General features: G+C 39.3%; 1 protein-coding gene across 9 annotated transcripts in view; it reads right to left on the bottom strand.

The window, feature by feature from the left end:
* MBTD1 (mbt domain containing 1) overlaps positions 1-27195 on the bottom strand; it is a 66780-nt gene that overhangs the window by 8521 nt on the left and 31064 nt on the right. For 5 of the 9 annotated variants that reach the window (XM_032872030.1, XM_032872031.1, XM_032872029.1 and 2 more), the window contains 13 exons: positions 25533-25672; positions 24111-24225; positions 22961-23043; positions 13503-13620; positions 10293-10427; positions 9911-9999; positions 9462-9696; positions 8792-8847; positions 8345-8449; positions 3717-3864; positions 2769-2851; positions 2052-2286; positions 1473-1550 (listed from right to left, as the gene is read on the bottom strand). In XM_032872030.1, the coding sequence (XP_032727921.1) occupies positions 1473-1550; positions 2052-2286; positions 2769-2851; positions 3717-3864; positions 8345-8449; positions 8792-8847; positions 9462-9696; positions 9911-9999; positions 10293-10427; positions 13503-13620; positions 22961-23043; positions 24111-24225; positions 25533-25672 (1620 nt within the window). Of the gene's footprint in view, positions 1-1472; positions 1551-1927; positions 2287-2768; positions 2852-3716; positions 3865-8344; positions 8450-8791; positions 8848-9461; positions 9697-9910; positions 10000-10292; positions 10428-13502; positions 13621-15952; positions 16046-22960; positions 23044-24110; positions 24226-25532; positions 25673-27195 lie in introns of those variants that run through there. The other 4 variants (XM_032872035.1, XM_032872033.1, XR_004384318.1 and 1 more) reach the window with 4 other exon arrangements.

Raw genomic sequence — 27195 nt, 5'->3', positions numbered from 1 at the left:
TCCCTATAAACTGGCATACTGATACTATCATTTCTTTAGTTTCATACTTCTTCCCATGTGCCTGGCCCAATTAATTCAAAATCGTTAAACCCCTTAAGGTGGAAACAAACCCACAAAAGTCACACAGAGGGAGGCATGTGAATGTGAGGGAGGCATGTGTACCCAATGCTCAGATATTTCTAAAAAATATGTCATGTAATAATAAATGTTCTTAATGCAACATCTTGGAAAGAAAATTCTGAATCTCAGTCTTGCCCAACAGAAAGTGAAAAGGCGGGCTAACACAGCCTGTGCTATCCAACCTCACAGAAAGCTTAGTGACCATGTGTGCTATGGCTAGTCCACTGACAAGAGCCTCCATGTGAATTCTTCCTCCGTGTTTCCGGAGGCATGGGGATTGCTTCGATCTGCCTGCCTGGCAATGTTCTCTAGAGTTCTTTCAGGTGAGTATCGAACCTGACAAGCAGCTAGTGGGAAAAGCAACTGGACAAACGGGAGGCCTGTATCTCTGATATAAAAGAAAGAGTGAGAGAAAGGCCTGGAGGTTATCAGTGTTGAGGCGGACGTAATTTCATGCTGGAAGGACACGAGAGCACCATGGTAGTGGCTGGTAGAAGTTTTTTGTCCCCCAGTGCGGAAAAAAACAGCAACTATAAAACAAGTGACTGTAATGAGAAAGTAAGGGTATGTATGATTCTTCATGCTGCTTCAGTCTCTTGGTGGTTAATGAGACAGATTAAAACTTATCTGAACATATGGCAAGTCAGCTGGAAAAATATGTTTTAGTTTTAACCCTTAAATGTACTCTTTACTTTTAAAAGTATCTTTATATAAAAATAATCTTATCTCAGAATGAAATAGTCCATGAGGAGTGTCATGAAGAGAAAAACCTGTGGCTTCCTATGTGGGGGGAAAAAAGATGTTAAAAGAGTAAAAATTAAGGGCTATCAATATAGTCTATATTATTTTGACTATTAATGCCAATAACCATTCATCGTAAGGTAAAAAATAATACAGAAAGCATATTTAGAAAAAAATTTTTAGGCCTTTGTTAGCCACCAACTTGAATTTCTTATAAAATCTTATTCTAGAAGGAGAGTTTTGATTTGTAAGGATGGGCTTCTTAGGCTCTAAGTCACTGTAAATATCAAGTGCTTCCCTTTTTTAAGTTTTACAAAAAAGATTAAAAAAATTAATTTTCAGTAGGTTTACATATGATTTCGAGAACTATTTGTGCTCTCTTCTTCACCATACATGTTTTAAAATATTACGGTGATCATTTTTCCTGCCCACTAATAGAAGTGTTTCTCATTACTGAGGTTTGCCTTTTATGGCATACTGCACCTTTAAGCAAAATACATAATGAACAGTCACCGGCTCTCACAAGGGATGTTAGTTTCTGTGCGAGAATGCTGTGACCCTAACTGGTTAACAGCTTAGGAAATGTATATAAACACCATGTGGTGACCCACTTTTCTTATGTCCTTTGTATTGCTGGGACTTAGCCTTTTTCTTCTGTTTTGAAGAACCTGATTGGCTTTCTCTTGACGCTGAAAAATAAAAAGGAAAATTGGTACCAGATAAGCACTCTGAGCACACGTCTCTAAATACAACTTAGACGAATTATCTTTACCAAAAACCATTATGCTTATAAAAGTACATGATGCTTTGAAAATAAGGGCACCATGTTCCTGTAAAATCCAAGATACCAGACAGATTCCATTATTTATTCAGTAAGCACTTATTCTGTAAAATACATTTTAGCCTATCATTTCAAACTTGTTAACACAAGTCTAGCTGCATTTGGAGGTTGCTCTTACTATGGTGTTTCTGTCTAGAGTCATTATGTAACTGGCTACTGGGTTCACACTGCTGTGGTACCCATGGTCTGAGTCTGTGATAGCGTTGTTCAGTCTTACGACCTTACCTGGCAACCAATCAGACAAAGGTATATTCTTGTCCTGTGAGCTCACAAGATGACTTATGTGAAACAGTCCTCTGGAGAATTGCTGATTTTTACAAAAGGACACCTTTTCTGTATACCAACTTACACTGTGAAGCCGGAGGCTGTAGCTGATATCCAGTTAACTGACACCACCCTACAGGATAGAGGTCAGGGGACTCACAGTCTACCCACTGATCGTACTCTTCTTCCCATCCGTCGAAGTGTATCCTCAAGAGACGATGAATAATTCGAGTTACTGTGGCTACACATATCAACCGTGGCTCCATGAGATCTACTGCTTCTAATTTCATTCCTACACGAAATCCGTGATTTGGAACATCCTGACATAGAAGAAGCAAAACATTACCACTGGTGAAAAGAAGGCAGCATGAGTCCACTATCACCAAGAAAGAAGGGGGGGAAAAAAAAAAAAGCAACGTAACCAAATAGCCCAATTTAAATAAACTAAAAATCCCTAAAAAATTCTTTAATTATTAAAACATATGAAGGTGAATAATCCATTATATGTTAATAAAAAAATTTAAAAATTAAAAAAAAACACATGAAGGTGAAGTTACATAAGAAACTAGTTGGAAAATGTATTCATTTCTATTTTACTCAGATTAAAAATGAAGCCAACTTTGAAAACGAGCTTCATATCCTAGGTAAAGAAAATATATTGTTTTATTACTGTATATTTGTTTATGTAAATCTCCATTAATAAACTCTAATGCAAAGCAAAGACACTTTGATCAACAATGATTTGCATTTGCGAGGCATCAAAAAAACTCCACATAATTATTATGCCATTATTTCAACTTACCTTATTAAATAGTTTTACTGGTGCTGCAATGGAGCCAGTTTCCCTGAGGTAGTCAAACCATTTAAAAGGAAGTTTTGTGTAACCTGAAAAACACACCTCATTTAACTAGCAGTTCATTTAAAATTAGTGAAAGATTAAAATGTAGATAAAAACTTAGTATACACTGAGAGCTCAGGTTTTAGATTATATAATAAACTTTTAACTCTTGCTCTAATATATTCAAATGCAACCATTCCTCCATGTTTCTTTTGTTTCTAGACAGACATAGGTGCACTTTCGCACCTAATTCAAAAGTGTCTCTCTCCTGTCTACCACAAGAGTTCCAGAATTTTGCATTTAAAATCCTAGACTTAGGACAATCTAGCATTTCATACTTCACAGTGATACTTTTCTGTCTTTCCAAGAAAGAAAACTGGTTGGGGAAATACTATTTTTACAGACCTCTGTTTTAGTTTCCCCCCCTTCTTTTCTTAAGAGAAAAACCCAAGGCTCTGATACTGAAATTAGGAAAGACACTGGTTATGCCTTGAGAGATATTTAAGGGTATGCCTTTTTTTTTTTTTAAGAGTCACATGATACTCTAAAGATGGAAACTTGCTTTCCCTCAAAGGCTTTAGCCTGTATCTATTTTTAACAAAAGTTTATGTGTGCAATTACCTACCTCACCATCTCAATAGGGCTTGGAGAATACCAATTCATATTATAAAATGTATAGATGTTCAGGAAAAATTCTATACTAATATAATTTATTAAAGCTAGCTAGAATACAGTGCTTTATATTTTCAGAGCACCCCACACCTCTTGTGTATATGCACGTTTATCTACACATAAGCACATATCGTAGGTTCACACAGCACCAAATTCAGGGCTGGGTTAAATGATGTAAATAGATACCATGTAAAAAGAAGGTAAGGATGAAGAACCAGTGTACATATTAGGATGAAGTACCTCTAGGTGGAGTAAGTTCAATCATGTTAATTTCACAGAAACCAACAGGGAAAATAGAAGGGGAGGTTGCATGGTAACAGAACCAGTCAGATCCATCTGCTGCTTCTGAGCCATCGATCCCAATCATCAGGAATCCATCAGCCAGCACCTTTTAAATTAAGAGAATTCCAGGTATGTGAAATTAGATACCACTATTATAAAAGCAACCCTTTAAACTGACATTCTAAAAGAAAGGAAAATCTATTACATAATGGTCTCTTCAAAGTGAAAAACGCTTCTTCACTGAATTATGTTACTAACTGAAATGATAATGAAAAACCTCTGTAGATTGCACCGTGTACCAGAACAAAAGCAGGGTTACATAGAAGTGACTTCAGAGGTCTAGGACAAATTGTGCCTTTGCCAGTGGGTAAAGTGCTGGCTGCTGTGGCCCCATGAAACAAGGCTGAGTTCTCCTCTCCAATTTAACTGTCCTGTCTCGGTGAGCTTTGAAGTTCCATTCATCATAACTTTACTTCTTTCTTCTGATTTAGCACACAGAGGAGTTTTTCCAAACCTTTTCCAGCTTTGTCATGCCTCTGTTTTAACTCTCTTATGCTACACACACCCATGCTCCTTTCTAACAGAAACTAAGGTCACCCTGTGCAAGGGTTCCCATATTCCTTTCTTTTCCCCTGTTTTAAGACGTGGTACCCTACACCCCAAGACAAACTTTTCTATCTTGTCCTATTACCGCTGGTACTTTTCTCCAAAAATACTATTTCTTATCTTCTAACGTCTCCCAATTTCCATTACACTTAAGCTATTAAAGATACTTTGTTTTGAAACATGGAAAAGGTACAAGAACAGTAAGACGAACTCCTAGACACTTCAGAGACCCACTTGCAGGTGTGTACTATATGTCTTTGCGGTCTGATTTGTCCTGATCCCTCTAGAATGCTAAAATCACCAGTGACCAAGTCTGACCAGAGGGTGACCAAGTACCTTTCCTCCAACTCGCACCCTCCTCAAACCTCAGTGTCCCTGAAGTATTCCCACACCTGCTGACTACTCTCAACTTTCTGAAACGGTTTCTCCCAGACTCTCATTACATTACAGTCTACTGCCTGTTCCTGTTGGTGGTGTCCTTTTACCTCCAACCCTTACATTTCTGATCTTGGCCCTTTTCTGTTTTGGCAACGTCATCTACACAATTGTTTCAGTAATCAACCTCCACGCCCACAACTCCTCTCCAGGTCTGCTGGAAGTCTGTATCCCTTGCAAGGTCTTAGTCCTGCCTTTTCCCTGTGTGCTAAACATGCACATGTCCATGCAGGGTGTCAAAGCCAGCTTTAAAGGTGAGCAAGCACCAGGTCCCACGACTCCTCCTTCTATCTGTGCCATGAACTCTCTTTCCACTACATGGTATGAGAACTGCTTTCAGCCTTCCTCTTTGGACAGTTCCCGTCTTACACAGCTTAACATTTCATTGGTATGACCTCTGTTCACATCAGGAAGCTCTGTTCACCAGAGAAAGCTCAGAGGACCTGACCACATATTCAAAGCCTGCATGACTGGGTGTCTGGGTGGCTCAGTTGGTTAAGTATCTGCCTTCAGCTCAGGTCGTGATCCCAGCATCCTGGGATCGAGCCCTGCATTGGGACTGGGCCCTGCATTGGGACTGAGCCCTGCAATGAGCTCCCTGTTCAATGCGGAGCCTTCTTCTCTGTCTCCCATGGCCATGGCACCCCCGCACCCCCGCCGGCTCATGTCTATCCCTCTCTCAAATAAATAAATAAAATCTTAAAAAAAGAAAAACCAAAACAAAGCCTGCCTCACTTGGTTCCACATTATCTTTTAGTTTCTATCCCAAAGTGCCCTTTTCCCTAGTTGTTTCTACTATGTTGGATATGTACCCAGTGAACTTCCTCTTTGAGTTTAACAGCCTTGCCTACACTTTTGGAAAGGGCTACCCTCACTCAATAGGACTCCTTTCCCCTTTTCCAACTACAGCTGACCAGAGTGGGGACTAGTATCTAACTTAGAGGACCGAGCCAGAGGCTGGGCTCAGCTAGACTCTCTCTGGGGATTAGGATTAAACTACTTGTCAAGTCAGGGGCTGGAGCTGGAAGCCCGTCACAGAGAATGGAGCCAGCAGCCACACACGGAGACTGAGTGAGCAGAAGCCACCCACAAAAGTGAAAGAGCAGAGAAGAGGTGGGACAGAGGCCCTGAGAGGCGGAGAGAATTGCACTGGGTTTACGGCTTTCTGGTTCTCTTCCTGCATCCTTGCATGTCTATGAGACTGCCCTGGCCTCAGGGCAACTTTCCTAAAGCTAACCTGAGTGGGTTTCTGTTCCTTATGTAACAGAAGTTTTGGCCAGAATACTCAGCACAACCTGTATTTTTGGGGGAGGGGGCAGGCAGAGCAGCGCGTTCGCAGGGGAGGGACAGACGGAGAGGGAGAAAAAATCTTAAAAGCAGGCTCTGCCTGTGGAGCCCAACACGAGCCTTGATCTCATGATCCTGAGGATCACGACTTGAGCCAGAATCAAGAGTCAGACGCTCAACCTACTCAGCCCCCCAGGCGCCCCCCAGTGCAACTCGTTTGACGTGTACTGTGTGAATGACCTGTCTCTTCCAAACCTGGCCTGTGCTTTCCTATCTTCATGCTTTTGGTCACACCCTCTTTCCACTACAGTTTCCTCCCTGCATCTCTGCGGGGCTGTTTTTCCCAATGCTCAAGATGACGTTTTCAAATACCTTCTCTTCTATAGAGCTTTACCTGATTCCTCTGAGACTATGTGATCTCTCCTTTATTTGAATTCCTTCAGTACTGTGTACCTTTCTTAAGTCACAGTCGATCCTCAAACAAACTTCTCTTCATGTATCTTACCTTATTTTACAAGACTGTAAGCTTTTAAGAGTCCAGACCAAACCTAGCACAGCCGAGTATTAACTAAGCAATTCCTGAGTGAAGTCTGATGCTATACTCACTGGACACTTCATTCCATTTCATGCAACAGAGCATGGTACAATGGCACTGGTTCCCAAACCTGACTAACAGAATCACCTAGAGAACTGTATCTTTTTTAAACAAATACATTATTGTGTAATACTTCTTGTGATTCTGACTGAGTAGTCTGGAGTAGGTCATGGAAATCTATTATTTATTTATATATTTATTTATTTTTAAAGGTAATCTTTTTTTTTTTTTTTTAAAGATTTTGAGAGCGAGAGTGCATGCATGTGGGGGCAGGGCAGAGGAAGAGAACCTCAAGCAGGTTCTGTGCTGAGCATGAAGCTTGACGTGACCCAGAGATCATGATCTCTGAATCTCATGACCCTGAGATCATGGTCTGAAACCAAGAGTTGGACACTTAACCAACTGAGCCACCCAGGTGCTCCAGAGATCTGCTCTAAATCATACTGGGTGATTCTGATCACTAGTCAGGTAAAGAGAAGAACAAAAGCTTGGAGCAGGTCTCATCTAACTGTGTGATCTTGAGCCTGGGACATGGCAACAATCATTACTGTTTTTAGTTCTTTTGGCTCAAGGCTTTAAACTGGGTTGAAATGCAAATAACAATTCAAGCTATGCTCTTATATAAGCAGATTCTGATCAGTGGTTCTTATGGCTGTAACGGACAATTACCTGGGGACTTAAAAAAAATAAGTCAATACCAGGGCCCCCCAGCAGATTGATGAAATCAGAACAGGGATGGGGTAGACACTTAAGAGGTCTAGTCACTTTTATTTTTTTTTTTAAGTTTCCCAGGGTATTCATATTCTTATGCCTACTTGAATTGAGAACCAGTCTTCTTCTTCTTCTTCTTTTTTTAAAATTTTATTTACTTATTTGGCAGAGAGAGAGAGACAGTGAGAGCAGGAACACAAGCAGGGGAAGTGGGAGAGGGAGAAGCAGGCTTCCCACCCAGGAGGGAGCCCGATGTGGGGCTAGATCCCAGGACCCTAGGATCATGACCCAAGCTGAAGGCAGACACCTAATGACACAACCACCCAGGCAGCCCAAGAACAACTCTTCTAAAGCCTTTCATAAACGGAGCTTCAGGAGAGAGGAAAAAAGAAAGAAATAAAGTATTATCAAAAGAAGAAAAAAGGCACAAAACGAAAAAAACCAGGAAGCTGAAGATAAACTTGGTCTTGTTACAATTCTGTATTGGATTAGCTTTGACCAGGAAGTAAACTCAAATATTCTTTAACTCAGGATATACAGCTCCATAAATAAAGGCAGCAGACTCAAGATGAAAATCTTGACAAGCTCTAAAAAACACTGATATGAAAACTGGAATTTATTTTACTAGTATCCTTCCCCCTGGTGAAGGTCAAGATACATACCTTTTATGTCAGAAAGAGTATTTTTTTTTTTTTAAAGATTTTGTTTATTTATTTGACAGAGATCACACGTAGGCAGAGAGGCAGGCAGAGAGAGAGGGAAGAAAGCAGGCTCCCCGCTGAGCAGAGAGCCTGATGCGGGGCTCGATCCCAAGACCCTGAGGCAGAGGCTTTCACCCACTGAGCCACCCAGGCACCGGAATCGAATGAATATGTTAAGGGCCTCCTTCTCCTATTACCTTAAACCCAATTCTTACAGTTGCATTTCTGAATTTGAAAACCTATAGTCTTACCTTTCTAATAGTCGCGACACATATTGTGGAAAGATTTAACGGGTCTATAGCTTCCAATTTCATTCCTTCCTTGAACCATTCCCCACTCTGGTCTACTTCTTTTACCTAAAGAATTACATGAAAGCACAGCCACTGTTACAAATGTTATCATTCTAACAATTAAAATATTACCAATTTGAAAACACTTATCAGATGAAAATATCAAATGCCTTCTCCTACCTACCTAATATTATAACTCAAACTTCCGTTAGAGAATAGAGAGAACTCAGGCAAACAGAGAGAATTTAAGAAAAATTATAATCAATAGTTGTGACACCTATGGATCACAAGGTCTTAATTCCTTTTACGTGAACAAATGTAATTGTGATTTCCATAATGTTAGGAAAAAACCCACAACCCTCTTTCAAACCTAATTTACAAATGAGGGTTCTTATAAAAACTTCTTACCTTAGCAAATAAATGTGGTGGTGTATCAAAATGTCCATCCTGTTTCTTTGTAATATCTACAAGGAAAAGTTACATACTAATCTGTCAGCATTTGTGAGAAGACCAAAAACCACGTTTCTTTGAAGGTTTCAAACTCACAAGGTATGTATACTCTAAAACATGGCAGAAATACATGCCTTCCACATTTATGGTGAAAAGTATCTTCTAATAGTCTTTCTCTCTTCAGAGTACATGTGCTATTAAATACATTCAGCCAGTCAGAATGCTGGTAATTCCCTAGTTAGGGAATCACAACTTCAGAGGTATGCTTTAATGTGTTTAGTATTAAGTCTAACCACATTTAATCTTGTTCTTTTGATTAGAACTGAATGCAAAGGGAAAGGCTACCTTTAGATCTTTCAAATGGGCCGGCTAGGAAAAGTGTTAAGACAACAAGTGTAGTTGTGACCGGAAGTGCATTATATTTGAACTGAGAACAAGTGGAAGGAATATAAAGGAGTCAGGACACTCCTATTCTGGTGTGAACCTTCCCTAATTAAGGCAGAATGAGCAGCCCAGACAACTAGAATGCTATTTCTGATCTCTGCTATTCTGTAGAGCAAAAATAACCAGGTAGTACAATTTAGCCTCAATGATGTTTTCAACAGGTGGTCCTGTGATAGGTGCTTACCAGATCTTTTGAATCGATGGCCTATGCTTCGAGACCAACCGATATGATGGATTAACGGGCTGTGCATATGGCACCAGAAGTCATCTGTTCTATCTTCACTCTCTTCATACACTAGTCTTAATCTTCCTCCAATTACACTTTCCACCACTGCCACTCGCGTGCGACACAAATGCCTCTTGTCAACCACTTCTACTCTCATGCAAGGTTTGAAAGGATACTGCATACTCTCTGAAACCTTAAACAAAAGCAAACAAAGACTGTTCGGAATTCATGACAAAGGTCTACAGATAATCTCAATATTATACCATTAAAAATACTGAGTGCACTCGACATTTAGCTAGATCATCTGGCTCACTAAATTAAAATAATTCCTTAAAAAAACTTCCAGGCTATTCCTTTTTTAGAGCTCTCAATTGACACTTCAGTCCTTTCTAAGATCCTGTCTTTACCTTCTGTGAGAAATCGGGAGGAAGTGTTTTGGCACCAGTAAGTCGTTTCACTAGAAAAGCTTTCCAGTTTGTATACTTATGCTGAATAGCTAAAACAAAAGAAATAACCAGTTACACTTTAGCAAAGAGCAGAATTGCTTCATAAACTATTTTTTCAAACCACAACAATTTCCCCTGTAATTCAGAGTATTAAGGTTCTGTAAGAAGAGTAACAAAAAAACCCAAAAAACAAACAGAAAAACCACAAGTATATCTTGCGAGCATGTAAGATGTGAAACCAAAAAGTATTATTGTAATTTTGATATCCCTTGAATATTACTATGTGTGACACTGCACTGAAGTACAAATATTCAATTACAATAGGGGTCAAGAGGCCACTTACTTCTGGGAGGGACAAGGGGCTTTCCACTGGCTGCACACCAGCCGACTGGATGGATGTCAGAGCCACAGACATTGCACCAGAAGTCCAGCCCAGGGTCATTTTCAAATCCTTCATATCTTAAAAGGGCATTGTAACCTGAAACCAACAAACCAATCACCACATAATAAGAAAATGCGATGAAACAGAACACGACCTAGCTGCTGGCAGTGGGTGTCAGCTGTTAGCTGTACCCGCGGCAGAACCCCGTGCAGGGTGTGCGAGCGGCAAGATGGCTGCCCATCCCCAAACTCTGACACTCCACAGAGCTTGGGGCAGAGTGAGAACAGGCCCTGCTAACCCGTCCCCAGGTGAAGCTGCTGCTACTGCTGTACTGATCAAACTTTGAGAACTGTTTGTGTAATGTCATTAGTTTAGCGGTTTTCAGAGCACGGCTTCCTCCCCTTTAATGTATTTTAATTTGACCCTGAGTTTCTTAAATTCTAGAAAAGAAATTCTTAGTAGAAATGGGGGTGGTAAAGTCCTACTAGAATGTGTAGTTTTGAAAATAAAAAAAAGAAGGTTACGGTAAGTCACAGAAATCCAGGTAAAGTAACAGCTCACAGAAACTGCTTTGTTGGGGTGCCTGGGTGGCTCAAGTCTGTTGGGCGGCTGCCTTTGGCTCGAGTTGTGATCCCAGGGTCCTGGGATTGAGTCCTGCATCGGGCTCCCTGCTTAGCAGAGAAGCCTCCTTCTCCCTGTCTCCCTGCCTACTTGTGCCTTGTGCTCTTTATCTTTCTGTCTCTCTCTCTCTCACACACAACTTTAATTAAAAAAAAACAAAAAAAACCAAAACTGCTTTGCTTAGATGAATAAATATTTTGGATAATTTGGATGTGGCTACCTCAAGCGCCTAATTTTTTCTGTCCTATTTATTTGGAAATAAAATGTGAAAATGCTAGGTAAAAAAGTTCAAAAAACACAAATAAATGTATATGAAAGGACTTAAAGACTGTACATGCTAAGCAAATGGGAAGCCTTACTTCTTAGAAAGAACAAAAAATGTTACGATATATCCTGTTTATAATAAACCTTCTGTTGGTAACAGATTTCAATTTTATTTAAGGCCTTCAGGGGAGTAAAAAAGGCCCAACAAATTTATATTTCGGGCAGGGAGCTAAGTTCAGTCAGCATTTTCTTTCTTTTTTTTTTTTTTTTTAATTCATTTATCTGACAGAAATCACAAGTAGGCAGAGAGGCAGGCAGAGACAGAGAGAGGAGGAAGCAGGCTCCCCACCAAGCAGAGAGCCTGATGTGGGGCTCGATCCCAGGACCCTGGGATCATGACCTGAGCCGAAGGCAGAGGCTTAACCCACTGAGCCACCCAGGCGCCCCCAGTCAGCATTTTCATGTGTTAAAAGCTATGATGAAAATTTACAGCATTAAAACCTTAAGTTTTAAAATTCAGTAATTCACAGACTATGAGTCTGCCAACTGTTGTTGAGTTCTAGTTCATGATTAACATCAGGCTCAATTCTAAAATGTCATTAAAGTGGCTTAAAATAAGATATATGATAGGGACGCCTGGGTGGCTCAGTTGGTTAAGCAGCTGCCTTCGGCTCAGGTCATGATCCCAGCGTCCTGGGATCGAGTCCCACATCGGGCTCCTTGCTCGGCGGGAAGCCTGCTTCTCCCTCTGCCTCTGCCTACCACTCTGTCTGCCTGTGCTCGCTCTCTCTCCCTCTCTCTCTCTGACAAATAAGTAAATAAAATCTTTAAAAAAAAAAAAGATATATGATATAATTAGATAAAATCGAAATGTAAAACTGGAGATGGAAGGTATAAATAATTCTTGGATATTAAACACACTGATCTTTAGAGCTATTTAAATATAACTGCCTTAAACACCTAAGACAGAAAGACTATGTTGTTTCAAATTACAGTGCAGAGAACAACACAAGCATTTAGAGAATACTTGTATAGTTGGGGGAACGTTTCAAGGAAAAGCTGGGAAACGAACTGGGTAAAATGTCTGTGCAAAGGCACAGAGGTGCTAACAGGCTCTGTGAGGGAGGAGGGAGAACTCGCCTTATCCGAACAGAGATAGCATTTCTGCTGGGAAGCAACCAAACTTTGGCCAGGGGTCTATGGAGAAACTCATCAATAACTATAAATGCCAACCACCTCGATTCTTTAAGGATGAAGAAGTGATTAAAGATGCTTGAGCAGGAAAAAAAAAAAAAGACGCCTGAGCAAAAAAATACAAGATCATCTTTAGTAAATCAAGTCTGTCTGCAGTACGTAGCGAGCAGGGTGTTTGGGGGAGGATGGCTGGAAAGAGGACTAGAAAGAGTAGGATGCATCAGACCTCTGACTAACTGAAGGACAACTTAGCTGAGTGGTTGTAGGCCCCATCCCTGCGTTCCGATGAAGGGACTACAGTGCCCTACCGCACCACTCACCGAGCGCCTCATCATAAATGCAGGGAGCGTTTGGCAGATGGCAGCTCATGGAATAAACGAGGTGTTATACTTCTGCAATCACCTGCCCACAGTGTGTAACAAAGGACATACCTAATGCATTTATGTGATAAGTAATAAGGTAGCAAGGACTAGGGGACATGGAAAGCAGTGGGAGTGAAGAAAAAGAACCCAACATAGAGGAAATTATCAACACTAGTTTACTTTTGGTATTACGGACCTCACCACTCTTCTTAGCACCTCAAATTTTTGTTACTTTTCCAAGTATTTCCCTACAACCAGGGTGTGGCACACTATATAGTGGCCCACAGTCTGGCCTACTGCCTGATGTTTCTTACAGTCTGCATTTCAGAATGGTCTTACATTTTTAAATGGCTGAAAAATAAAATCAAACACAGAATAACATTTCATGACACGTGACAGTTATATATGAAATTCAAACTTCAGTGCTCATAAATAAAGTTGTCAGTAGCACATAGTCATGCCTATTCATTTATGTCTTGCCAAGGCTGCTTTCACGATATGATTGTCAAGCTGAGGAACCATGACAGAGCTTGTACTGCCAAAGCTAAAAGTATTTACTTGTTCAGTTTTTTATTAAAAAAAAAAAAAAAAAAAAAAATTGCTACTCTCTACCCTATAACCGCATTTCTCATTTACTTGGCAATATTTGTGAAATTTACAAATATGCTTTCTTACAAGTTAATAAAAACATAACTGGCATTTTCTGGTAAATTATTACATGTGCTTTCACCTGCTAATTTTACAATTCCAGCAATCCAGAAGACTTTGGTAGGTAGGCTGCAGTCTGTATTGGGAACTTCTACTCTCACATTTTCTGAGATATCACCCCAGCAGGTCCCCATAGGTGCCTGTCATATAAAAATTATTAAGTTATCATCTTATTAACATAAAGCCCAAAACACATTATGTAAAATAAGCATTCCCATCAGTAACGGAAATATTAAATTAAAAGTGGCATTTAATTCATTCATTTTTCTCTAAAAATAGAGTTGTTATTTCCCTTTTCACAGAATTCTATTTGGAAAAAGCCAGTGTGAGGGGCAAGCTTAAGATGAACAGAATTTCACATATATTAGAATAGATCCATGCCAACTTCAAAATTCAATATTGTCCTAATATAAGACCCGAGCAGCAATTTTTGTAAAAAGCTATCACAAACTCAGTAGATTTCACAGGACAGAGCAGAGAAACTTATTACTTTTAAAATATATGCTTAATGAATGCACTTTACCTTAACCTCTAATTTTAAAGGGTCTGTCCAAAGAGCAGAAAGAAAAATACTTCCAATCAGCAATGGGGTTTCCAGTAACAGGAGAAACAAAACTTAGTTATCCGTATTTTCAAATTAAGATAAATTCATAAAACAGAAATACAGTCTGTTCAAGTGGACATGTGGCAAAAGCACCAGCTGAAGTTATTAAAAAGGTGGAGTTGAAGAGTTTCTGGAGATGCATACCATGGGGCAAATTGTTACATAATTTATTACTTATAAACAAAGAGGAAACATTCAATGTTAGAACTGGTAATCACTAGCTTCCACACTACTTGGTTAGGATGAGGACTCAGAAAACTGATTAAATAAGTATCATGAAGAGATTTTCCCAAGTCTAACATGCCCAAATTACAATTTCCATTACATTTTGATCCTTAAAACTTGAGGCCATTTATAATTATTTGAAGTTTAGGCAACGGTTAATTAAATCAAGTAAGTGAATTTAGGAATGCTGATAATACTAAACAGTCTCTGTGGCTCTGACAATCAGCTCCTTGTTAAAAATAATTTAGAACCTTGAACATAGAGAAAAAGATATCAAAGACCTGATCATATGAACAAATCAGGAAAAGACAAAACAGCTTCAGAGCTCAAAGATGACCAAAGACATCTAGGAGTTACACGATCTAGCCAATTTGAACATTGGGTAAATGTCTTCCATGCAAGGCTTCTCATACTTTGGTGGATGCCAACCCAACAGGAGGGTTAGCCTAAAATAGTACTCAACCCCTATCCTCTCAATAGTTCATGGCATTTCTGAAGGAGAGGAAGAAAAAGTCAAATAATCCTGAACTAGAGTACATCTGGGCACCAAAGACAGAATCAAATTATGGCTATTACTTTAAGTAGCACAAGCAATGAAGTACTTGGAGACAGCGGCCTATCTCAAATATTTGTGATTCTGGAAGGGTCCACGTAACTATCTCCCTAACTCTGCAAAAAACAATCCATCTGTTATGACTACCTCTTTCTGCTCTTTTTGAATTGAAAGACTGGACTCTTCAGGCTCTGCTATCTCCCCCTATATCATTCTAGACTGTAGGGCCATCCCTATTGCCAGCAGATAGGATCAGAAAAGGAGAGGCTGGAAAGATGACAGGTAACGTAGGTTAAGCTAAGATATATTAACATAAAGACCATGTTTTCATTTCTGTGAGGATGAACCAATTAGAGCAGACAGATGCAGCTGAATTTATGCTACAATAAGGCAGGGTGTTCGCCCCTCTTTGTTTGGCTGCCAAATCTTGTGGAATGGGTTTATTTTTTGTTGAGAAGAAAGAAGCCTGGTTATGCTGATAAATTGGGGGTTAGGTTGGCATACTGCTAAGTGAATTTGGCATAGAGTACTCCTCTCAGAGCTAGATATGACAATTTCACCAACTTTTTTTTTTTGGCCTTAATTATTTGCAGAAAATAGTTTTTAGTCATTTTATTAAAGAAAATAAAGGGTCAATAGGCTTATTAAAAAATAAGGATAATATTCACTTTATTGGGGGATATTCTGTTTTTGTCCCTACAGTCTGGATTGGTATAGGAGAAAGTAGCAGAAAGTGACATTTGTTCTTGCCTGTAAGGTTGTGGTTCTGCTAGGCCCTCTTAAACCAATCCATATGGTTCACTCTAAGAAACAAAAAATGAAGAAACAAAAACAACCAAAAAGAGCACCGTAGTTTCTACATAGCATGTGCTCAATGTGTTGAAATAATAAGGTAATTTCACCGATATATCTGCCCTTTTGTTTAAAATGAATACTCTTAATTGTGGAAGACGAAATGACCCAGGGCTTGACAGCCATCTTCATCCAAGTCATCTGTCTTCTCTTGCTGGCAGGAGGGATACCTCTGAAAGTCTGGATTGGCATAGCATGAACTAGCAGAACCATAATTTACAGGTAACAACAAATTTACCTTCCAGACTCAGGACGAGAGGTCCACCTCAGGCTCCTCCCAAATCAGGAAGATCTGCTTCACCACTTCCTGCTCCAGGGCCACTCGTGAGGGCTATCTGGGAGCGACTCTCCTTCCCTGCAAGGTAAGCTGTCATCAGGTCCTGCAGGACATGGCCAGATCCAAACACTGAGGGCTCCCCAGCACAAATGAATGACAACCTCCACCTGACTGTCTATAAAAAAATAACTGGGTGGGAAGTCTTATTTCCTGCACTTCAAGAACATTCCCAGACAGTCCAACAGCCCAGATGGCTAGACTCTCAGAGGGCTGATACATTGTACACATGATGCCTCATGGCAGAAATACAAATTTCCCTCCACAGAACTGCCAACCTATTCTGATAACCACCCACAATCTTCAACAAGTGGGCAGAAGTTAGGCCTGAAGCTGCACAGAGGTAACCAAGAAAGAATCTATCCCAGCGATGGTATGACAACTGTACAAAAAGCCACCAATGAAAGACTAACAGGCATATGAGTATTAAGATTCATCCAGTAGAGAAAGATGAAATACTTTTTGGCCAAAAAGGGAAGAAAACATTACAGGAAATTAACTAGACAGAAAGGAGAACTCCTAAATGCTACTCATTGGAATTGGTTGGTTGAAATAAGAAAAAAAATTGTGCCTTCTCCGTAAAGTCCACTCACCTTTTGATTTGAGACCAGAATCTACTTTTTGAGGTGGTGGCAGCAGGATGAGGGGGAGTGTGAGAAGAGCATAAAAGGAAAACGGGATGCGTGGGGTGGAAGCAAGATTAAGAATGGGAGAAGGCTATGTATGTGTAAAAAGGGATAGGAAGCAGTGACTACTAATTTGAAAGGCGTAAAATAGCCCACCATTAAAAAAACCAACAACAATGTATTAAGTCAATACTGTTGAACAATCAGGAGATCAAATCCAGAACCACTTTAGAGAACAGACTAAAGTTAAAATAATCTAGACTATTTAGGCTTTCTTTAAAACATAAAAACATGACAGGTGATTTCTCTTATTCTAGTATATGTGCTGCCAAAGCGAGCACGATTTCTCTTATTCTAGAGTCCACTGTTTGCCTGTACAAATTCTACTGCACGGTGAGACCCGTGACAGCTAACTCAGCTGGAGCACTAATAAATGCCAGGAACTAACTGAAGCTTTATTTGCATTAGAAAGAAATTCTGCAATCTAGGATGACATCTTGGAGGTTCTCACTTAAGTGAGAAAGGACATGAGTAATTCAAACTTTTAGTGGAGTCCTGTGTATGTGTAATCAAGGTTAAGGGAAAAAAGCCAAAAAATAATTTTACTTGAAATGCATTATTCTACTAATAAACACATACTTGAGAAATGGATCGTAAGTTTTACTATGAAGAGAAACTACTGTTACTGTACATACACAAACAAAAGTACTTGTGCTTTTGACCTTAAAATCCAAAACACACTTGTGATATGTGTTGCAAAGAAGTGCAGATAACCTTACCTTCTCAAAACACCTGGCATATAGTTCAGGTGTCCAAGAGAGGATTAGAATGTATCATGTAAGTGATACCAGATATATTTGTGGAGGCAGTAAAGTCAGCTTTATTCTTTTAAGTTTTAAAATTTTTTATTTTTTAAAGATTTTGTTTATCTATTTGACAGAGAGAGAGATCACAAGTAAGCAGAGAGGCAGACAGAAAGAGGGGGGGACGCAGGTTCCCCGCTAAGCAGAGAACCCGATGAGGGGCTCGATCCCTGGACCCTGAGGATCATGACCTCAGCCAAAGGCAGAGGCTTAACCCACTGAGCCACCCAGGCACCCCTAAAGTCAGCTTTAAAGTTATGGTATACATGTGTACAAAGGGCCTTTTAAAAAAAACTAACAAAACTACAACTATTATCAAGAGAGAAAAAAGAAGGATGATTTCTGGTCTTAGCAAAGACACCAGAGTATACAGTCCAGTACCAAATGAAAGAAATTTCAAATCTGTAAGTACATGACTAAAGTCATGTGTGTTTTGGATTTTAAGGTTTGGTTTATATGTTTCACATCCACTTGATAGTAGCATATTTTGTTCTGTGCTGTAATGTCTAGAAAGAAATGTTTACTTAACTTTAAAAGGTAAGTCACGGGAAATAGGACTGCTTCAATTTAAAAGACTAAACTCTTGTGGGGGTGCCTGGGTGGCTCAGTGGGTTAAACCTCTGCCTTCGGCTCAGGTCATGATCTTAGGGTCCCAGGATTGAGTCCTACATCAGGGTCTCTGCTCAGCAGGAAGCCTGCTTCCCCCCCTCTCTCTGCCTACTTGTGATCTCTCTCTCTGTCAAATAAATAAATAAAATCTTGGGGCACCTGGGTGGCTCAATCAGTTAAGTAGTTGCCTTGGGTTCAGATCATGATCCTGGGGTCCTCGGAGCGAGCCCCACATTGGACTCCCTGCTCAGGGGGTAGCCTGCTTCTCCCTCTCCCTCTGCCTGCCACTCTGCCTACATGTACCCTCTATCCCTTTGTCCAAAAAAAAAAAGGACTACAGTCTTTAAAAAAAATTAAGATTGCTTTAAAATTCAATGTTCTGCATACACGCTGATCAACTGGAGGCTCTCTTGGGTTCAAACATAAATTACTAGAAGAAAATCACCTGTGAATTTCATGAATGTATACTGTACACCTAACTGGCATTGGTACTTCAGTAATATAGTGGATTTTTCCAGTTAGGATAGATATGGATAGTGAAACAATAGGAAATATATATTGAAAAAAATAGAAATATATGCAGATACATATATATGTGTATGTGTGTGTGTATAATCAGTCTCTGCTCCTGTTCCTGGCACAGAGCCCTTAAAACCCTTGTAATTTTCTAAGTGATAAGAGCACTAAGAGCATCTTTTGTTCTTACATTTGGTTTCTGACCTGGGTCCTGACATAGAGCTCCTCAATGGTTTGTAATCTCTTAAGTGATAGGAGCACCTTTTGTTCTAATGAGGAGACTCTAGATGGGCTCCTAGATAGCCTCAGGATGGGACTGGTCACCATGAAGACCAGCCTATGAGTAGAAGCTTAGAACTCTCAGCCCCAGTCCCCAATCCCCTGGGAAAGGGTGAGGGTGTGGAGACTGAGCTCATGGCTGATCATGCCTATACAATGAAGCCTTCATCAGAATCCTAAAATACAGGCTTCCCCTGCCATCCGGAAGTAGATAAAATCAATCTTAACTATAACTGTTAAACCTTTTGCAAGCCAAAACAGCATAAGGTGAGGAAATGCTTTTTGTTTCCTGAAAGCAAAAATCCTTTTCTGGTTTCTTTTGGTTGGTGACAGCGAGTACTAATGCAGGCCTTTTGTAAAAGTGAAGTAGTAGAAAGCGGACATTTGGATAAGGAATCTGTAGATGGGGCTCAGAGAGCTTCTGGGCTGCTGATTACATGGGGCTGGTAGGAAGTGGCATAACCCAGAGAGAGCGGGAAGTTCCATGCGCCTTCTCATAACCTTGCCTTATGTATCTTTTCATCTGGCTGTTCACCTGTATTGTTTATTATCCCCTTTATAATCAACTGGTAAATGCAAGGATTCGTTTCCCTGTAAGCCATTCCAGCAAGTTACTGAACTCAAAGAACAAGTCATGGGAACCCTTATCTGCAGCCAGTTGGTCATAAGCATAGGTAACACCTGGGACTTCAGATTGGTAACTGAAGTGGGGCTAGTCTTGTGGGACTGAGGGATATGATTAACCTGAGGGATATGATTAACTCCAGGTAGACAGTGTCAGAACCAAGTTGACTTGTCAGACACCCAGCTGGTGTTGGAGAATTACTTGATGTATGGAAAACCTGCACGTCTGGTGTCAGAAATACTGTGTGGTAGCAGTGTATGAGTAAAAGAAGCACAGGAACGTTTTCTCTATAAAGGCTTAATTAAAAACTATGAAAAAAAACCCCCAAAACAAAATTTAAATTATGGAAAGAAGGTCAAAGCCCAAAACTGAAATATAATCCAGCTACTGAAAAAAGTAGCAAGAGTCTCATTTATAATAAGAGACAGATTAGATGAACTAGATGATTTTTAAGATATATTACAGTTTTGTGACCACATGATTTAGGATTAATTAAAAATGTTATTACCCAGTTCCGTGGTTTCCAACTCCTGAGACCGCCAGAAAAGGGGAAGCCAAGGGTCAGGGGCCAAGGTTTTGGCTACCCCACCCCATCCTTGCCAGGGCAGTCAGTACAGCTTCCTCTTAACCTGACTATGTCTATTAGGGAAAAGAGTAATAATTCTGAAGCTTACACAAACAAACCCCCAAAAATCAAAAACCAGAAAAAAGAAAAAGTCTCAAAACTACCAAACTACGACCTACACAGAATGAAAGATATACTAGGTACATGGCAATCATGATACACAGATTGGAAGCAGGTATATTTAATAACAGTTGAGGCTCAATTTCCTTTGCTAATTATACAAAATGTCAACATTGCTGTAACTGAGTAACTCAGTGAAGCACTATGAATAATTACAGTAATTATCAAAGAGGACACAGTCCTACGATACACTTCGCAGAAACTTTATTCCCAGAAGTTTAACGATAGACTGTGGAAAAAAAGAGATCCACTGCTGAAATCCTATGATTTTAAAACTAATCAGAATCACACTTAAGTGCCAGGAAATATAAAGTGTTTGTTTCCCTATGATCCTTACTCCAGAAGAGGTTGGGTTACCTTAAAGTGGTAAGGCACTCAACTCAGGGCTCGGACACTGCTCCCAGCCCCAATTTTTGGTTCAATCAGAATAGTTATGCTTTCATCTTACACACGGGATGTTTCTTAAAATTATGTTTGGAAAATAATCCCCTATGAGCAGGAAAAGGCCCCCAACGTGTGCTCAAGTTGGGGACAAGGCAGAAGTGAATCTAGAAGAAGTTGGCCTTACTGATCAACCAGTGTTAGGGCAGGCAGTTTGAGTCTTAGAACACTAGGAGATGGATGAAACAAGGCAGGGACTTGCGCTCCCAGCAGCTCCTGACAACAGACTTCCTAAAGCCAAAGCCAGTAACTCTCCTTGGAGACCTAGAAAACTACCTGGGGGAAGAACGAGCTCTGAAGGATAAAATCAAGTGCAGCATGAGGTCTGACCGAAACCAAAGGGATTCAAGTGAAGATACTGGTTAAGGCAACAAAGCAAACTCATTTGTACTAAAATAAACTAAGAAATTATCGTTATCAGTCGCTTTCCTACTCAATGAGAAAAAGGCAGTAAAGAAAGATGAGTGGAGAAGGAAGACACTGGGTGACAGATGCTTTGCTCCTGAGTGAGAAATGGGAGTGCACACAGTATCATTACTGATAATACAATAAGGCTAGCTGCTTTAATCTATATGATAGAACACTTTAATCTTAAAAAAGCCGAGTTGAAAACAAAACCAGTTTCATTATTATAGTAGAGATTTTTCTTACAAAGAACTTTAATAGACATGGACATGAAATTAAATGTGCTTCTGGGATTTTGAAATGCTTTTAAAAAAAAAATATCTTGACTACTTACATAACACAGCTTTACATGGTTTGTGGTATCAAAATATAAACTAACCCCAGAATACTAAAGACAGGAAAAGAGATAAAGGCTATTCAGAAGAGACAACAAATTTCCAGGTATCTGAGATGAAGGAGTTAAATTGTAATTGAGAACTTATGCTGAGTTTGAGTTTCTCAAAAGCACAAAGAACTGTAGAGAGAAAGAGAAAGATCTGCTTTGCCGTTCTTTTCTGTTGCTGTGTATTTATTTAATCTATTTCACAAACGTGACACTACTATCTACCATACGGTGAAGGACGTCACCTACTTTGCACTGAATAAAGTTATCTAGGATCCCACTTATACCACCAACTAAGGCTGAACACCTGTACTTTCAGGAAAAAAAACTAGCAAATTAAGGAACTCAGCTTTAGTTTATATTTCTACCACTGCTTTCATATGCTCTGCCTTGATCAAGAGTCTGTATTGGCCGTGAACTAATGAAAATTCATTTGAGTTTCCACAGCAAGAACTCAAGCTCAGTTTTGCCCACATGCTGTTATTTGAAAGTGTAAGTCCTAACTTAAGAAAATGTTTAGTGTAAGCAAAATTTCATTCATTAATTTTCTAAATTCTCTTTTCTTTTTGTACATAGTAGCAAACAGATTTTTTTTTTTAAAATAGCAGATAGAATCTTTAAATATAAATTAAACTTGTAGTAAGGTCAAAAAAGTATTGGAGAGAAGTAATCACAGATCATTTAACAAAAAGGAAGAGGAGCAAAAGGAACAAACTTATCTTTGGATAATGTTTTTAACCTAATTCTGAATTACTTCATATACTCTATAAGAATCTACTTGCCAAAAAGGACATCCTGCAAAGGGTTTTCTGGTATGTGTCACATATTTCAGCCCACAATGCTATATTACTAACAGTTCCTTCTTTGTTTTTGTGATTTTACCTTTGGAGGCAAAAACATAACTGGAAGAAAGATCCTTCCTTTTCTGAACTATCAGGTCAGCTCACAAAGATTTAGGTAACGTGCAAGATGGACGTTTGTGTTACGCTGAACCATACAACACTGCCAATACACATGACATACAAAACCAGCAACTGTATATGGTTCAGCTTAATATGAAAATTAGAGAAGACTAGTACTTTTTCCTATTTGAGTAATTTCAAGTTATAATTTACTTTTTTATTCTTTTTGGTGGGCAGGAAAGCAAGGTTTATTGAGCAATAGCAAAGTGATAGCACAAAGCTCCCAAAGAGGGAGGTCCTGGGACCTGAGAGGGTTGCCCACAAATGATAACTTCTTTAAAGAACACTTGCACAACTTCTAGAAATTGTTTTTATTACTAATAAGTATAATAAAAAGTAACATTTTTATGACGAAGTATAAAATAAAGACCTTCTAAAGACAAGATACTTCGATGTTATTGTATCTTCGGCTTTAAACAATGACTACGCGTTTCAGTAGGTGAGAAATTCCGTACTCACATGTTTAAAGCAGGTAACCGGAGCTGCTATAAAGCTATTGCTATTGATGTAGTTACCCCAGCTGAAGCCCTCCATGGATACTGCTGTGGGGAAAAAAAAATACATGTAGATGTATTACAATTCTCAAACCTTTTATTTACAAGACAATGTGAAATGACACAAAATTAACTTATCACCTTGAAAGAAAATTTTCTTTTTTTCCTGTAAAGATTTAAGAACTTCTTTGAATAAACATGAACTTTTGCATAGATCATACCTGCAAACAAATAGCAGTTTAAGTCTTCCATACATAGTATAAGCTGTGTGGAAAGCGAAGGAAGAAAGGCTCTTCAGTAATCAGCGGGGAAGAACAGCTGAGAGCAGAAGTGTTCAAAGAATGCCGTGATGGCTTTTGGGTTTTTATTCCCAAGCAGCTTTTACTGGGTACCTCAATGAGATCTCTATCCGGTATCTGCCACAGATACCTTCCGGAGGGTTTTTCATTGCTTTACTCCCTGTTACAGCTCCCTACTTCTCTGCTTTCCTGTCAAGAATCTTCTTCTTCTTCTTTTTTTTTTTTTTTAACATTTTTATTTATTTATTTGAGAGACAGGGAGAGAGAGAGCATGAGAGGGGAGAAGGTCAGAGGGACAAGGAGACTCTCCATCGAGCTGGAGCCTATATGGGACTCAATCCCAGGACTCCGGGATCATGACCTGAGCTGAAGGCAGTTGCTTAACCAACTGAGCCACCCAGTCACCCTCCTATCAAGAATCTTCTATTAGAAATGATGCTTTCCTCAATCTCTTCTTCTTGCTAGTCTCTTCTCCCCACTCCCTGCAAATATTGCTAAATGTCTTATTTTTTTGCTTTTTATCTCCTCAACGTTCCCCACCATCCACAGCATAGAGAACCTGTACACAGAAAATAATAAGCCAAATAAAAAATGCTAAGGATACTGCCCCAAGCACTGTGAACTTGGGAATACAACTACTCTCTTCTAGAATAATTTACTGAAACCAAAACAACCATGAGGAAGCCTAATGTCATAATACACTAGTTGGGCCTAGAAATAGCTTAGTTAACAAAAATGCGAAATTAAAATGTCATTAAGTCAAACTAAATGAATCAGTATCAAATATTTCACCTCTATTACATTCGCCGATATTACCTGCTTTAGTCTTTGCTTGATTTTGCAAGGTAGCTTGATACTGAGCATAGGCGGCTAGTTTAGCAACTAAAGGTTGTTTCTGAAGAACTTTTGCTTTCTTTGTTGGAGGCTTACCCTGAAACAAGAAGAGTTAAGTAAATAGGATTCTTTCTCATCCACCCCCCCCACCGAAAAAATTAACCTGATTGCATACTACTCATTCTGCTTAAGTAACATCAAGGGTTTAGAAAATTATTAAAGCAGAGGAAACATACAAGATATTTTAATATGAGAAATTTTTTTTGAGTTCTGCTACAGTGTAGACATCTAACATGGGTAGCAGAGCTGGCACAGACTACAACAGCAATATGCAAATTAATATGTTAATAAAAAATTATATCCCATAAGATGTTAAACATAGGCTGTGGTGGACTTGATTCCTTCTTCTACTAGATAAAACCAGTGGTTATTCACTCATGCAGGTTGCAAAGCATTGCTATTTATATGGTAAGAGAAGATAATTTAATGTTTAAAGAGCAAGTGACTGAGGTTTATACCTTTAGTGCTAACGCAAAAGATCAATGACAAAATGATCATGGGCCAAATTCACAGTGTGACAAACTGCCATCCATTTGGGTACAGACCACTGCTCAGGATCTTACGTACTGTCTATCTGAAATATAGAAATACATCTAAGTGATGTATTTCCTTAATCTGGGGAATTTATATAATCCTTTCAGTGCTATGTAATGATCACAGTAAGTTAAAGCAGAGTAAGCAAAATGTGATCAAATAAAATATATTACAGAAATCAGTTAAGTGCCTTAATAACATTGTTTATATGCTATAATAGTAACAACTTAGTCAAACGGTCAAATCTCCATTTTGTAGGCATTGCTGTGCATTTAAAGAAAGATGAATTTCTTTTTATACCATGAACGTTCTCAAAAAGGTTAGTTGGATTAACCAAACACATTTGTTCAAGGTATCAAACAGGCTGCAATCTGGAGTACAACGCAAAGATGATGGAGAAATAACACCAAAGGGTAAATCCTTTCCCCCCAAATACTGAATGATTCTACCTTGATATTAACTCAAAAGAAAACAGGGGGAAGAAAGGCTTCAGTTCCTGTACATAACAAGGTGTTTATTATATTTATGCTTATTCAGAAAAAGAAGACATTTTTTCATTCACTTATAGAAACAGTTCATAGTTTACTTTGGATAGTATGCCTTGTCTATTTATAACAGCTGCTCCATTTTATGGACGGAGCAAACTCTGGGGACCATATATTTCCAAAAAAACCCCCAAACGAACAGTGGGGTATAAAGTGGGAACTGGCCAACTGGGTAGAGTGGAGTGCAGTGAATCACAATCAAATGAAAGGTAAACAGTTAAAGCCATAGAAATAACAGATATTAGGAACAAGAAGGTTTCTGTACCGTTACCTGAAGTCTGGCCAAAATGCTTGCCTTCTTGGAGTTTGACGAATAGCTTCGTGAACATGAAACGCTACAGAAACGCTTTGTTTTGGAGTAAAAAGCATCTCGCACACCAACCATCCCACACATTTCGCAGGTAGCTAATGAAGAAAACGAAAACACGGGTGTCACGGTCATAAAGTAAAACCATTTTTTAATCTCACAGTTTTAATAACTTATTACCTAAAGGTTTTATTTTAAACATGAGACATACAATGTCTTCTGTTACACAAACGATGGAAAAGCCTCCACGAAAGTTAGAGAAAAGACTGGTATGATGCCATGGCTATGGAGCCAGAAAGTCTTGACCGTAGCTCAAAGTCTAACAGGTTTTACAAAGGGTCCGAACCCACAAACAAATATAAAGCAGATTCCACTTACATGTCCTTAGTGCTCACCATGTGCCAGGCATTTTCATAGACACTAAGAGCACTAGCCTTTTGAGAGGATTATAAACAAAACATAAGCAGAAGTGCAATGCAACGTTTAACATGAAGCACGACCTTGAAAGAGCCAAGTCTCAGGAAAATGCTAAGGGTAATACACAGATTCTTTCACGTTATGTTCAGAGGACAAGAAGGAAAGGACAGGCTCAAAGCTTGAGGTAGATGCTTGATTATTCCCTCTGATAAGAGGAAAACAAGACTCTACTTCCTAATGTGCCTCTTTTGTAAATTTGCACACTGGACAACAATCTGAAAGGCAGAATTAGAAGAAGGGTCACAAGAACTGAAGTTCAAAATAGGTAAGCAGATATGAACTGGGGAGTGGGACTGCTGGGTCAGGACAGTTCTAGTTTCAGTTTTTCGAAGGAACTGCCCGACTGTGTTCTGTAATGGCTATATACAGCTTTACATTCCCATCAGCAGTGTGTTTCCTTTTTTCCACATCCTCACCAGCATTTGTTATCTCTTATCATTTTGGTAACAGTCATCCCAACAGGTGTAAGGTGGCATCTCACTGTGGTTTTGATCGTTATTTTCCTGATAATTAGTGATGTTGAGCCTGTTTCATATACCTGTAGGCCATCTGTATGTCTTCTTAGGAAAAATGTCTATTCAGGTTCTTGTCCATTTTTCATTTGAATTTTTGTTTGTTTTTTGCTACTGAGTTGTAGGAGTTATCAGATATGATTTGCAAATATTTTTTCCCATTCCGTAAGATGCCTTTTCAATTTACTGCTTCCATTATTGGGTAGATCTCCTTAGTTTGTTATAGTCCCATTTTTTTTTAAATTAAGATTTTTTAAAAAATTTGACAGACAGAGATCACAAGTAGGCAGAGAGGCAGGCAGAGAGAGAGAGAGGAGGAAGCAGGCTCCCTGCTGAGCAGAGAGCCCGATGAGGCAGAGGCTTTAACCCACTGAGCCACACAGGCACCCGGTCCCATTTGTTTTTGCTTTTGTGTCTAAACCAAGAAATCACCAGTGTTTTGACCAGTTTTGTCAAAAAGCTTTCCCCTATTTTCTTGTGTTTTAATTTTAGGTCTTACGTTAAAGTCTAATCCATTTCAAGTTAATTTCTGTTGAGTGCTGCAAGGATCCAGTTTCATTCCTTAGCATGTGCATATCCAGTTTTCCCAACACCATTCATTAAAGAGATTGTCCTCGTCCTATTCTGTATTC

Source organism: Lontra canadensis, unplaced genomic scaffold (assembly GCF_010015895.1).
Source record: "Lontra canadensis isolate GAN:19392208 unplaced genomic scaffold, GSC_riverotter_1.0 scaffold43, whole genome shotgun sequence".
Classification (NCBI taxonomy): Eukaryota; Metazoa; Chordata; class Mammalia; order Carnivora; family Mustelidae; genus Lontra; species Lontra canadensis.
The sequence above is the reverse complement of the archived record's forward strand: the minus strand, read 5'-3'. Positions and strand labels throughout refer to the sequence as shown.